Source organism: Vanessa tameamea, chromosome 11 (genome assembly GCF_037043105.1).
Source record: "Vanessa tameamea isolate UH-Manoa-2023 chromosome 11, ilVanTame1 primary haplotype, whole genome shotgun sequence".
In the NCBI taxonomy this organism is placed as follows: Eukaryota; Metazoa; Arthropoda; class Insecta; order Lepidoptera; family Nymphalidae; genus Vanessa; species Vanessa tameamea.
Genome location: NC_087319.1, coordinates 8,771,923 through 8,786,823, shown reverse-complemented (window position 1 = coordinate 8,786,823; position 14,901 = coordinate 8,771,923). Strand labels below are relative to the sequence as shown.

Genomic DNA, 14,901 nt, shown 5'->3' with positions numbered 1-14,901 from the left:
TTATAGTCTACGCTTTTATTTCAAATTGTCTTTTCTCACAAAATAATATTTCATTTAAAATATCCTAAATTTTGTCTGTTATAGGACTGGGACGCCTCAGTAGCAGGTTCAGAAGCTGGTCTGGAGTCGGCTACGCTGTTAGCATTGGCCGCAGAGGCAGCGGAATGGAGAACAACTCAAGACGGTCAACGTATTCTTACCACAACGCCGTCAGTGCTCGGCGGATGCCGCGCCCAAGTTTACAGGGTCGCTGGTGCCACTCAATGGTACACTGCTGTTATTGTTGGTGTCAATGAACACACTGGTGTAAGTATATAATTTAATAATACGATTATTTTTAATATTTAGCTAAATTATACATTTTCTATATTTCATTACCAAAAGTTAATCAATATAGTCTAGAGATTTACAATTAATTAATGTATAGAGGTTTAAAAATATGAATCTGTAACAAGAATTCAGTGCCGGATATTTCATAATATTTACTTTCGCAATCTAATATAATATGTAAAATCGGTGTAGCAATGTTCGCCTAATTGAGCAACAACAAAAAAAAAATACTAAACATAAGGTTAATAATGATATATTTGTTAAATATAAAGATCCATGTATCGTCTTGTCACATTAATCATCACAGATTGTCGCGAGAAGACCTAAAAAAAGTTGACACACGTATCTGCTTACCTGTACATACTCGTATAATAAAGGAAGCTCTACGAGACGGGCTGAAAGAAGGCACGCTTGGGTAACTGTATAGGCATTCTACAACTTAATTCCAAAGCGGGAAGTGACTGAAACCTGTTTGGTTTATTGGACGCGATGGCATCCAGTAACGATGGTAGATTTATAAGGGCACGTATTACTTATACCATCTGTAAATGCCTAAAGAAAGTTGTTAACAAGTACAACTGTATACAAACGAACGAAAATGCAGCTTTCCATCGTTTTTATTAATATCACATATTGCCTTTATCATATTGAATTCAATTACCAATGTGAAACAAGTTTTTGTATAGGATACAGTTGTTCGTAATTAAATCGATAGGCGTGGTCCTTCGTGTTGCGGATATTGAATAGAGTGTTACTTTCAAAATATTTGCAATAAAATATCATTACTACGTATATATTCGATACCTAAAATAATATATTTATTTGTTATTCGCATTTTGTCCGGTTAATTATAGTTATTGAAATGATAAATGTGTAGCTTGGTAATGAATATCGCGATCTTATCTACAATGTAACTTATTTCCCCTAACATCCTTCCAGGTGGGAGTTTCCCCTCAACTCCCTTTTAACGTTCACCCTTCTGCTAACTTCGCAAACAAACTTTGTTGTTTCGCGTTATTGAAACACTTTATTGTTTTTCTTTCATCGTTTCTTTGAGGAAGAGTCGAGTAAAAGTTGTTCGTATGTTTCGAATCTCGAAATAAACAATTCGTTATTATGAATGAACGTCATCGTATATTTGATTTCTCTATTAATTTATATTTCTTGTTTTATAATTTATAGATAGACTAAATTTTTTAGTTTTGTTATTGGTAGTTTTGGATTAATTCATTTCTAATTTTCTTTCCTGCTAAATATTATAATTTTTTCACAAATTTCACGATCGGAGAAATTCTAAACTATGTTTATGAAATTATACCAATTTGCCTTCAAACTCTTTAGAGAGTTGTCAAAACTTCGAAGTACTTCAATCTATCTTGAACTTCGCTATGTAATTACAGTTAAAAAGTTGAGACGTTAAACAAATTTATACTGCGAATTAGTGAGAAGCAAAGTTGGTTCGTCCGACGTCAAAGTTTTGAGTAACCTCTACTCTCGCCTCCCTCCATGGTTACCCAAGTAACTTTCTTAAAGTTGTCGCTTTGTTTCTCGTAAGTTTGCGCTAAACTTTGTCTTTTGGCCTGAAGATATGTTTATCGATAACCTTGCGGCTCGGAATTATATTATTTTTTTTTTGCCTTCAACATGAGCTGTTATAGTAACTGGTTAACCTCTAACTTAATTATATTTATTTATTTAAGAAAATCCTTTTGAACATTGTTTTTATATTCTGTTCCACACACAAAGGAACATAAAGATTATCAATTTATAAATCGATTTCTATAATATTTATAAGTATGTGTCGTCACTAAAATGTACTTATTTGACCTCGATAATGCAGTAAAAACAGTGTTATTAAAGTAGAAATGGAAACATATAAGACCAATAATATTAAAAAAATAAGCAATTCCGAAAAAATAATGTTTGTTCCTTTGACCACAAGTTGTATTGAGAAGTTTAGAAGTAATATTATGGCCAATCTCCCACACCTATCTTTTAGTGATAATCCCAATGTTTTGTATAATAATCTATTTAAATTAATTAGAAACAAGTTTAATGCAATATTCACTTCTAAAACAGTTAATATAAAAAACTTTTTAAAATTCAATGACTGGGCTACTATTGGAATTTATAAAAGTAGGCAACGAATATACGAGCTTTATAATGAAAGGACGTACAATCACAGTGCCACATTTGCCAACTATGTAAGTAACTATTCAAAATTATTTAGAAAAGTGTGCTTTTTGGCAAAGTCTTTAACTATAAAAAATAGAATTAAGAATGCACATGACAAAATAAAAATGACTTGGAAAATTATTAATTGTGAAACTGGTAGAGGTGGCAGTCATAGCCCCGAATTGAACTTAAATTATAATAATAAAGTCATAAATAGTGAACGGGAAGTTGCTTCATACCAGTTTCTACAACTAAGTTACTTATTTCTTCTCCAGCAGTTGCCGAATCATTGATGAAAGAAAATGTACGAGAATACAAATCAAAATTTAATTTTACCACTGTAAACACCAATGACATAATTTGTACATTTAAGTCATTAGACATTAAGAAAACTGCTGATCTATGGGGTATTTCTGTAAAGGTGATTAATTCAATTATTGATGTGATTGCACCTTATCTTGCAATAATATTCAATTATTGTGTTCAACGTGGTGTATTTCCTGACCTGATGAAACATAGTAAAGTCATTCCAATATTTAAATCTGGTAGCTCTTCAGATCCTAACAACTATAGGCCAATCTCAATACTACCAACCCTCAGCAGAAATTTTTGAAAAAATTATTCTAAATCAATTATTATCATATTTCAATAGATATAATCTGCTTCATAGAAAACAATTTGGATTTACGAGGGGTCGCTCGACTACCGACGTAGGTATCGAACTTATAAGAAATATCTATGAAGCCTGGGAGAGGTCGCAGGATGCCTTAGGGATTTTCTGTGACTTATTCAAAGCCTTTGATTGTGTTCAACATGAAACTCTGGTCAGGAAACTATATCACTATGGAATTAGAGAATGTGCACTCGACCTTCTGACTTCTTATCTTAACAATAGAATTCAGAGGATTGACGTTAAAGGGACAGGGTCTCCTGGAGTCTCAGTTGGTATGGGGGTCCCACAAGGATCAATTCTTGGACCTTTTCTATTCCTCATATACATAAATGACTTGCCCTTTCTTGTTGGGAACAAACATGATATAGTATTGTTTGCTGATGATACCTCTTTGGTTTTTAAAATTAATAGGAAATAGGTACAGTATGACGATGTAAACAATGCTATGTCTGATATACACTGGTACACTGGTTTAGCGTAAATAATCTTAGGCTGAATAATAAAAAAACTAAAATTGTAAAATTTAGCACACCAAATGTGCAAAATGTAAAACCCTTATACAAAACACTTATATATAAAACACTTATACTTATCAATGGGGAATCGATGGATCCAGTTGAAACAACTTAATTTCTTGGCCTTACTCTTGATGCCAAGTTACAGTGGCTCCCCCATATAAACGGATTGGCGCGTAGACAGAGTTCTGCGGCATTTGCGGTCAAAAAATTAGATTATTTACCGATGTTGAAACGCTCGCCTAGTTTATTTCAGTTACTTTCACAGTATAATGTCCTACGGTATTATGCTTTGGGGTAACGCAGCCGCTATCCATACTATATTTGTACTGCAGAAGAGGGCTATTCGCGCAATCTATAACCTAGGAGCCAAGGAATCATTAAGGTATAAATTTAAAGAAATTAAGATATTAACTGTTGCTTCTCAATATATATTCTGTAATGTTTTGTATGTACGGAAAAATATTTATGTTTTTATGAGAAAATGTGATTCTCATAACATTGGTACAAGGAACAAACACAATCTTGTTACTCCTGTTACTCGACTGCATAGAGTCAGTAACTCTTTTGTGGGGCAATGTATACGCTTCTACAACAGGATCCCAGAAAGCGTTCAAAATGCTTCTGTTGCCAAATTTAAAAAAAAATGTTAAGGAACGCTTGTGTGCGAAAGGTTACTATACAATTAGTGAGTTTATGTTTGATAGTAGACATGCTGCGCCGACCCCAAGTAAAATTGGGATAAGGGCAGGAGGATGATGTTTGATAGCACACCTTGGGAATGAAACGATCGCCTCCTGGCTGTTTCTATTCATATACAATTATGTATGTAATTAATTCCGCTGAGTTTCTTTCGCCGGTTCTTCTCAGGTCAGGGTGTTCCTATTTCTGAACCGGTGGTAATGTTTAATTTGACCATCAATAAGTAAGTGTAATGCTTCTATGTTGAATAAAGGAATTTGAGTTTGAGTTACCTTGTAACAGATGTATTTTAGTCAAACACATACTATAATCGCTTTCCTTAAAATTCCATCAATCAAATTTAGTTAGTTACTCTCACGAGCTCATGGGATTTGTTATTATTCGAATTTTAGACGATGAAATAACACAAAACAGGTACGCTTCTGTAATGTATTTACATTACTCTGCGGCGTGGGCGTGAGAAAGTTTTAATAGGAATTTAGATCTTGTTTACATGTAAATACAAAACACCTGCCCAACTTGCCTTTTCATTACAAAGAAAATACGTATACTTAGTATTGCTCTTGTTATTGAAACCGAGAGAGCAAAAGTTGTTCAACTAATAATTACATTATTTAAAACAATGAAATAATATACGAACGAAGTAAACAATGTTATAGAAAGTTTTTGCGTTCCCGTTAATTAAATTGTTTGTAAATAGAAATGCTGCCAGCCAGAATAAAGGAATAAAGAGGGTTATTTGTTACGCGGTGTTTATTATTGTTATTTATTTGTTTCTGATTCTGTATTTAATTCTTCAACAGGAGCTCACGGTCACTGACGATACGGTCCTCGAAGAACATAGTGAGGACCCTGCCCTGGTTCAAATGAGACTTCTTGGTGATGGAGGTAACTTTATTAAATATTTATTCCTATTTAATTTAAAGAATATTACTATTACCATATATATCGGACTTCAATAGTTTTGCTTCTCAATTAATTCTAGAAATAAGATAAATGTATTATGGTTTATATTACGTGATTTTATTTTGTTGTATTTATATATAACGCTTTCGTGTGGTGCTGATTTGGTTATCTACAATAAAGGTCTACCTTAAAATACACCAGCTAATCAAATGATTATAAATTAATTGTGTTTTTTGTTGTGAGGAGAAATAAAGAATTATAACATAACTATTACGTGACGAACTCAAAGTGAATATAGTGCGACGCATAAGATATCTCTTACTCGAAGTCGTCACGTGTGTTGTGGCACGAGGGACGTTGTGATAATACAAACATGCGTCTGATTATGTAATCAAAATAACGTGTAACGTGCTTACAAACAAATGCACTAAAGTATTCGTTCATAAATCCTAACATTAAAGTCATCTTTATAATTTATATAACACGTGTATACGTATATTTATTACCTTCTCAGTTACAATAAATATAAACTATCTTAAAATTTATATAATTATATTACTGCTTTTTCATGAAATGTAAAACGTGTATTAATAGTTAAGTTATAAACAATAATGTTGTATGTAATAAAGTACTTTCATTGGAAAACTTATTAATTAAAGATTAAACCTTTGGCCTAGTGGCCTTTTACATAAAAATATCAATAGAAATAAATGCAGTGTCATCTTATTATCGTAATAGGAGCTGGGTGAAGTGTAATCTAACTCCAATGTGTGCATAATTGGATGCATGAAGCCCCACAACGATGTAACGTTGTTTGCGGCACAGGCAAATCCTTTGTTATAATACTTTGCGACATTATGAAATATTATTAAAGTTTCACTGTTTCAAACCAACTGGTTATATGCACTCCGGTCACATGTATAATGTAATGTTGGAAAATTAATTAATTGTCAGATAATCAAATGCCACATCTTGGCTTTAGGTATTATGGAAATAAGTAGTTTGTATTTGTAACGTTAATTTTAAAATAAGTCAATATAAAGAAAAGAGTTCATCGTGATCCAGATTTTGGTTTTATATCAACATTGATATTCTTATAATAAAATCATGTTATTACCTAATGTAAATGTTTAGAATGATCAAATATTTTTTCTCTCTTACAGTTATAGAATCAATAATGCGCGGGGAAGTCGTTGGTGTGATGCCTCGAAGATCTCGTTCTAACCTCCAAGTAAGTTATTTATATTTAATAGTCGGCAATAATAATAATTCTTTGCATAAATTCAAGTAGACGATAAGTATGCAAATCATTTATTTTAATGGTATAACCGGTTATATAAATAGCTCGATAACAAGTTTTTGTTTTGAGTCTGGTATATTACAGATAAATAATCATTTAATTTTATTAATATGATGCGTTTTGTTAAGATCTTTTTCATTCCGTCGCATTCGTTCTGAAATTAGTTTGTTTATCCTTTACAATCAGGTCGAGTAAAAATTGTAAAAAGTAAACAGCCTTGATATAGGTGTTGATTTGACTTGAAAAAAAATTGGAATTTCGAAGATAACAGAACGCGTAATGGCTTTATATTTAACCAAGGTAACACAAGTTGCTTTAATATCGTTTTCAATTGTAATATTGTTTGTACGTCTGTATTTATTTAATTTCCACGTGCCTAAAATACAGCTAAATCATTTTGTTCCGATCCGTTTACTTGTTTATAGAACGTCAAGTGATTTCAGCGTAATAAGCTCTTTTAATTCGCATTAAATTGACTTGAAAGTAGAGGTGAGTGAATTATGACCACATACTGGTACGATTCTATTTCATTTTATTCGTTTTTAGCGGCTGTTGGTGACGCATCTGCCGATTTTAACTTGAGCGCCGCCGCCGTGCCCTGTTCGGCTAAATATGGCAGAAATGACTAATAAATTACTCCAGCTAGATGTATCGAGATAGAACCAGAGCTTTAGTATTGTTAAATGTCGTGTACAATACTTGGATGCATTCAATATTACTATTATTATTTATTGTAGAATTCAATACATACTAATATTTATTAGAACTATAAATCACGAAATAATATTACTCAAGTCAACAACTAGTAAAATTGTTTCTTTTCGTCTAATATGGTGTCACATATGCTGTAAACGATAGAGTTTCTGCAACAGTGAACTCATTTAAATATTGGACTAGAAACAAGGGGGAACTTAGTTTAGATGTTCCGACAATGTTCTAAACTAATGTTAATCGTGGGGTGTTTGAGTTGGACGCAAGCGAATACTCCGCTTGAATACTTGGCTCGAAAACTTCTGTGAAAATCTAATTTAGATCGGCTGCTGGAAGAACACGAGTATCAGATAATTAACTTTCAGTATGAGCTCATAAACATGTCTAGGTTTGTTATCCTTAGTTTGGCGCCATTACTCGAGCTTAATCTTTAATGTTAATATCTTAAAAATGTTGTTTATCTAAAGTATACTACTAGTATAATGACACTTTGGGGATAGGTACTATTTACCCGTCAGTAGAAATTCATCTTAGAGTGAAAACTGTTGATATCTTTGATTTAATGATAATTATATTGCTTCATTCTAGTTTACATCTATAGGTTACAACTTCAATACTATAAACTTATTGATTACATATCTTCTCATATATATAATTTTTTTAGACAATATTTAGGTATTCGAGTGAAATAAAACAGTTGCAATGTAACTTTGATCGTATATTATGGGTTCAATAATCCGAAGGATCACAATATTATTTTTATAGCTTATAGCTAAGGATTACGTAGAATAAGGTCTAAGCCTTCAAGAACGTCTGGCGGTCGTATTGTTCACATACATTTTCCTTGACAATATATAACCTTGAAATTCATAGCCTGATATAAGATTATAGTAAAATCTTTACAAATTGAAAGAATTTATATATCGTTGCCCGTTACGTAATTGATAAACTAAAAATATGCAACGAACAAAGAGTGATCACTATATTAAGTTTCGATAAAATGAATGTAGGTCAACTGTCGTCTAAACACAAACGCGAAATAGAAGGAAATTAAATCAAAGACAACTGACAGTTACTGCGCAGTGAGACATAACATCTGTAGGGTGACATGTTCAAAGGGCGACATTGTAAATTACATTTAAAATGTAAAGGCAAATTTTAGAATAACGTTGCTTTGTAATATTATCCTCCAGAATTGTTAGGTAAAATATTGTATTTCTTTATTTACGCTTTTAGGTATCAACTCGAGGGTAAAAATTTAATACTTTCTCATTCCTTTTATGTAGTGCTTCAATTTTTCTTCTTTTAGACAGAAAGTTCTCAACATTCATCTGTCATTGAAGTCGTACATATTAAAATTTATAAAGTAACGACGTCAATTAGGGTTTGGAACAGGTACGCGTTATTTGTTATTGTTACTACATTACTAATTTTAGAACGTCGAACGGTATGGCTTTAATATATGTATATTTTCGTAATGGTATGAAAGTCACATTGCTAGTGCTCACTTCGTATGCATTCGTTGTTTTGACTATAATTTAGGCCTATCCATGTGTGTCAATATTATCGAGTAATGCTTGTATAGAATGCATATCATGCTGATTGTGAATGCGTAATCAATTGAAGGAACTTTAATCACGCAAAGTACATCATTCATTAGTTTATGTATTTAAATGACTACTAACAAATACATTTCGACTGATCTATATCTTAATAGGTATGCTGAGTCCGACGATACAACCTGACTCGAATATAAACGGCTTTAACTTAAGTGACCTTGTTGGTATAATTTATTTTACAAGTTTTTATATATGGCGTAAGTATTTCTATTTATGGCTATTTTTTAATGAACTTAAAAAAATGTATAATGTACCTTAATTCGTCGTGAACATGTCAACATTGAAAACAATTGATCAACTTTACACCCTTTTTAATTTCACTGCAAATTTCGCTGTACATAAATCTTTCGCAATAATGCGATTAAGCCGAACATCGCGTTCCGATTTGACATGAGGGGTTGCGTTCTCCGCAATTTGTCTGGTTCGGCGACCCTCTTTGTAGAGAAGAGTCCTCGAGCTCAGAACTCATAAACAATTCATCTTATGAAATCTACGCGTAGCATGAGGATAACAGAAGCATTATAAATGTTCGGGTCTATCGATTCACAAAGTACACTCAAACTAATCATCCACGCTTTACCCTTCAGCTGCGCCAGCATATTCCTCTCTCCTCACCATGTGAGCTCAATTCTATGCCTTAATCCCAGTCTGACTGTTCAGTGAAAATGTAAATGCGACTTTAGTAATTGCATTTTAAAATAGTTTTTAGATTGCATCTACATATGCGCCTCGGGCACATGTGTACATGTTAGTGAAACTAACTTGATATATCATTTAAATATTTTTTTCTCTTTCAGTTACCTAGTTTGAATTGAAAAAGTGTAACGAATCATTTTCGCTTGGCAATACTTTCGACCGTTTTAGTTTATGAGACTGCTAATGACTTTTTGCACATTATATTAGTCTCGGAAAAACCTGTGAGTCACGATGATTAAATGTTAAACAACTTTCAAACTCCAGTATGTACTTATCAAAGCGATTTTTATTAATTATTATATAACTACTAAAATTCGAAGTTATATTTTTGTCTTTACTAACTCCAATTCGTTATCGGTTTTATTAAATAAAATAAATTTAATAAATAATTGTTAAAATATCTCATTTTTCAATGATTGTCTGATTGTCTAATATTTATATAATTAATAATATAAGACAATATATCCTTGTCTTTATGCTCTAAAGTTATATGCAAAGGAAGTTATATCTCTCGCAAACTCAGTACATTTTCACAGAAACCATTTCAGTTGGACGATTGCCAAAACAACTTTTCATGTAGCAGCCAAATCTTATGAATAAATAATCAATTCACCTAAATTAGAATAAACGCAATTGTTATACATTAAACTATATTTTTTACGTTTATAATTATTTAAAATCGATTTAACTCTAAATAGGACACAGAGTGCACTCACTCATCATTGATAATATGTAACTAATTACAGTTATACGAAATACATACTGTACAAACAGTTTTAGTAATATGTATACATATTGGCAAAAGTTTTAAATGGAAATGTTACCTACATTAGTTTGAAACTTGTATTATAGTAATCTGTCAGAAACTAGGCGTCTTAGTTCAATGACAAATAATTTGAAATCGATAAACGTTTAAATTGCGCAACCAGATCTGTGTACATTAGAATGCAGTAAGTTTCTCATAGTCGTGTACCGTGAGAGTCGCCGACTCACCGCTTGAATCGATTCAAACTTTTCCTATTACTGCGGAATTGGCTCCAGGCGTACTTGTTTACGTTGATGTATTCTCTTTGATTGTGTCTTCGCCCTATTAACTATGTCGTACTTCTTTGTGAAAAGCAAAATTGCTATTGTTTTGTCTTTGTTGTAAACTCGATGAATGTATAATAATTTCTTAAGTTTTTGTTTTGCAGCTAAATGTTATTAATTGGTGTTAGTTCTTTCAGTTTAAACGTAATGTTAACTTTAAATATTATACATATATTTATTGTGATACAGGAATAACAGGAAATCAAAGGTCGTGGTCGAGTAGTATGTACACCGGTTTTCATGGGTACGCCACTCCGAGGTCTCGGGTTCAATTCCCGGCTGAGTCGATGTAGAAAAAGTTCATTACTTTTCTATGTTGTCTTGGGTCTGGGTGTTTGTCGTACCGTCGTTACTTCTGATTTTCCATAACACAAGTGCTTTAGCTACTTACATTGGGATCAGAGTAGTGTTTGTGATGTTGTCCAATATTTATTTATTATTATTATTATATAAGACTAAAATTAAATATGTCATTCGTCACAATAAATTAAGCAAATGGCACGTAATCAATGTCAACGACCTGTTTATTTGATTAATTAACAATAAAGGGAGAAGAGAGAGAGCTGGGTACGTGTAATCGGTAAAGTTTGCAACAACATCGGCCGACTTTCCGGCTCTATCAGAGTTAGTTAATGCGAGTTCCCGTGCAGCGGATACGATATCGATCGCGACAAGTGCGGGATGCCGGGATTCGTCTGGCGCGCAATCCCCCGACCCATCCCCTTGGGACATCAAAAGGGTCTGTTTTAACGTGCCACTCATTACTTCGTTCTCGTTTTGTTTGAAGGTTAATATAAGTTTTGACCTGCATGACAGTTTATGTTATGTTTTTGACAGCCACGTATCATTACCTACCGCCTAGATTAAAGTTATTATTGAATTAGATTATAAAATACGATAAACATTTAAATAAGATAAGTATGATCGAATAATTCGATTTAAACAGTTTGGAACTATATATGGTCGTTCATTTCAGCTATTTAGAATGTAATGCAGATAAGGGGATTTTCCTTCTTTAATTACTTTTATTAATTAAAAATATATCTGTGATATAGTATTATCATGACCCTGCATATAATAAGATAATTGAAAACGTAAATACTTTTACTTTTAACAAACATCGATTGCTTATCAATAGGTCCCGATAATCGCAAATAGCAACGAAAACGATGACCTTGCATGTAAGGAAGGTGCAATGTATGAGTGGAAGTGTGAAGTCTAATTAATTATGCAAGCCTGTGTCTGGTGGCCGGGCTCGCTCGGGCAGGCGGGCGGGGCGTGACGCGCAGGGCCCTCCCTCCCCCCGGCTCCAGTTTGCGCCATTCTCCCGCGCCGGCACGACTACGCTCGGTTACTCGTTGCTCGGAACGGTTTACGGAACGCATCCTACCTTTCACCGCACTAGCGTCACATGTTTCCAATTTTGAATGTTCCGCTTAGCATTGTGAAGTGATTTTGGTGAATTGTGGCCATTGTGCAGCGAGGACAACGCCGGCGGTGTCCGTTACACATAATTATCTGTAAGCACCGGTTATCATTGGTCATTGACATTTACGATGTAGCGCACCTGCAAACTTTCTTGTATCTTTTTATATTACTTTTTTCCTATACTTTTATCTTGTCTCGCTATTGCAGTATTTACTTTGTCAATGAAATAATCTGATTAAATATTTTATTGGCGGTTTATCTTTTATTTCAAAGTATATTATCATAATATTATCGTTTATTGCATAAAAGATAACATTAGTTATTTTCTTATCTTCAAAGTGTACTTACATATCGGAGAGCTAATTAGCATATAATAGCATGAGCATGACTGCCTAATATACAGATGCATAAACATTTTCACATATACATATTATGCACTCGCCTGCAACTATTTATGTACAAATTGAATACAAAGTAGCTACTGATAGCCACACCCCGATAACAGCTCTATCCCCCTTCCTTCTTCGTACAATATGTTTAACTATCTCTTTTCGGACACAGATCACTGGACCGTTAATTCGCATACCAATTAAGATACTTTTAAGCTACACAAACTTGTACGTTAGCGACTATTGACTCCCGAATTAGATCAATCGAATGCATCATTAACCGACGCACGCACAAGTCTCCATATTGTTATTGTTATTACGTCGCCTTGGAAGGAAACAGCTTGTTTGACTCGCTTCGATGTTTGCTTTTGTTCTTTTCTAACTTCTTTGTTAGTCGTTATTGTTCCTTTGTTCGGTATTATAAAGCGACCGCAGTCGGGGAGACTCTATTTATAAACATTCACTCGTTGATTGGAATCCTTTGTATAGTGTTATTTTGATAATGCTAGCTAAAATACAATTCCATGTTGCTCATGCGTCATTTCTCTTTTTAATATAATGTAACGTTGTCGATTATAAATTGTGATTAAACGATATACGTTGACATAATTTATATGATTTTGTTGGCAAGTACACAAAAATATATCCGTAAAAACCGATAACGCTCCAAATACAGGCTTAAATACTCTAGACGCAACATTGCAGAGGCGGTGTGCGATCGTACTGTCTGCGTCCCACGCACGCCCACTGCATGTCTCAACTACGTGAATAAATCTTACCTGACAACATACCGCACTACATGGACACGCATACATGAAACCATTTACTTGCCTTTGCAAATATCAAACGAACAATGCAGTCGGTATCAAATAAAGCCGGAAATATTCCAATAATAAATAGTCGGTTGCAATTGTTTCATTTTAGTTGTTTGACATGTCACAAACGTGGCTCTTAGTTGAAGCCTAAAACTTGCTTGAAATCGAAAAATATATAAACATTTAGTTTTATGCCTGAAGAATTCCTTGATCTCGATTAAAAAACAAAACATACGAGTTGCAGTAACTGGTTATAAGTTCATATAAGATAAGTTTATTCTAAACATTTCTTTTCATCGTAAAATAAATAAGTACGTAAAATAAGTTTATAAATTAAAAAACAAACAATAATTATATTATTTCCGTAATTTTGTCGACCCAGTTTCTACTATAATATTTGAAATTTTATCACTCATTTCCTCTTTTAATCGCATCGTAAAAAACGTTAATATAAGATATTTGGTACAGATCCAAGTTTATCTCCATGAGATCAAGGATGTTTTGTTTTACTTTTACTATTGAAACGACTGTTAAAACAATTTAATTACAGTCGAAGACAACTTACGATAACGATCAATAAACTTTAATTCGTAATTATTTATATTGCACCAAGTTATGCCTATTTGCTTTGGATAAATGTTACCATGATTCTAAATGTTTGGTTCGAAAACCGGTCTTACTAATCGGTAGCCAATGGCCATATTTACGTTGTAATCTAGTTAGAGAGGGCCGACTTAGCTTGGGAGCGGGCTAGGGATACCGGTTAGAAGGTGAGGCTCGGGGCGGGAGGTAGCAGTCAGACAAGTCGTGTTGCACTCTTGCCCTCCAGCGCTCCGTCCACATTGAGATAAATGCACAGGGAATACAACGCCCGTATGAACATAGTATGGTACAACCCGAGGCGAAGTGGTATTTCTTTTTATATTCGCTCTGAGAAAGTTTTTTGTGAAATTGTGCTAACGATTGCATTGGAAATGTACGGGATTATTTCTTTGAATGGTGTGTCGTGCGCCGTAAGTACTCTTCGGGTCATTGTATCGTAATGTCTCTTTCGGAAGTTTTTATGCAGTTTAGTGTTATGCTCGTAAGTCCGTTGAGCTTGGTTATGTAATAAGCAACTGCCTTTGTCGCTGTAATAGTGATTACGACATTTAAAAAAACAATTTAAAATATAACCAAGCATATAAAGACATTTTCAATTCCCAAGTAGCAATTAAATTTGTATCAGTATTACGTATTATGTAATCCCTTGATAGTATTAAATTGTCGCGAAACATGTCCTTTCCACAATCCTATTAGGTTGAGCTCTGATGATAATGCCGCTATATACGCTAGAGGTAGGTATTTAAACGGTACGAATGTAGGTACATAGCTCACTTGCCTCAATAAGTACTGTTACTGTCGGGGTCGACCGGAGCATGCAGCTGCATTACGTAATACTTCAACTCATAAGATAATGACTATTAATTATGTCATTTTTTATTCAGCCTCGCATGTTATTGATGATCGTTTATTTTTTGAACTGAAGAGATAATTACATTGCTTAGTATTCA

General features: G+C 33.5%; 1 protein-coding gene across 2 annotated transcripts in view; it reads left to right on the top strand.

Annotated features, from left to right (window-relative positions):
• Positions 1 to 14,901, top strand: part of LOC113402597 (lysine-specific demethylase 3A-like) — a 131,887-nt gene that overhangs the window by 42,963 nt on the left and 74,023 nt on the right. Inside the window, exons 4-6 of one of the 2 annotated variants that reach the window (XM_026642893.2) lie at positions 85 to 306; positions 5,199 to 5,283; positions 6,465 to 6,532. In XM_026642893.2, coding sequence (XP_026498678.2) covers positions 85 to 306; positions 5,199 to 5,283; positions 6,465 to 6,532 — 375 coding nt within the window. Of the gene's footprint in view, positions 1 to 84; positions 307 to 5,198; positions 5,284 to 6,464; positions 6,533 to 14,224; positions 14,362 to 14,901 lie in introns of those variants that run through there. The other variant, XM_026642894.2, reaches the window with a different exon arrangement.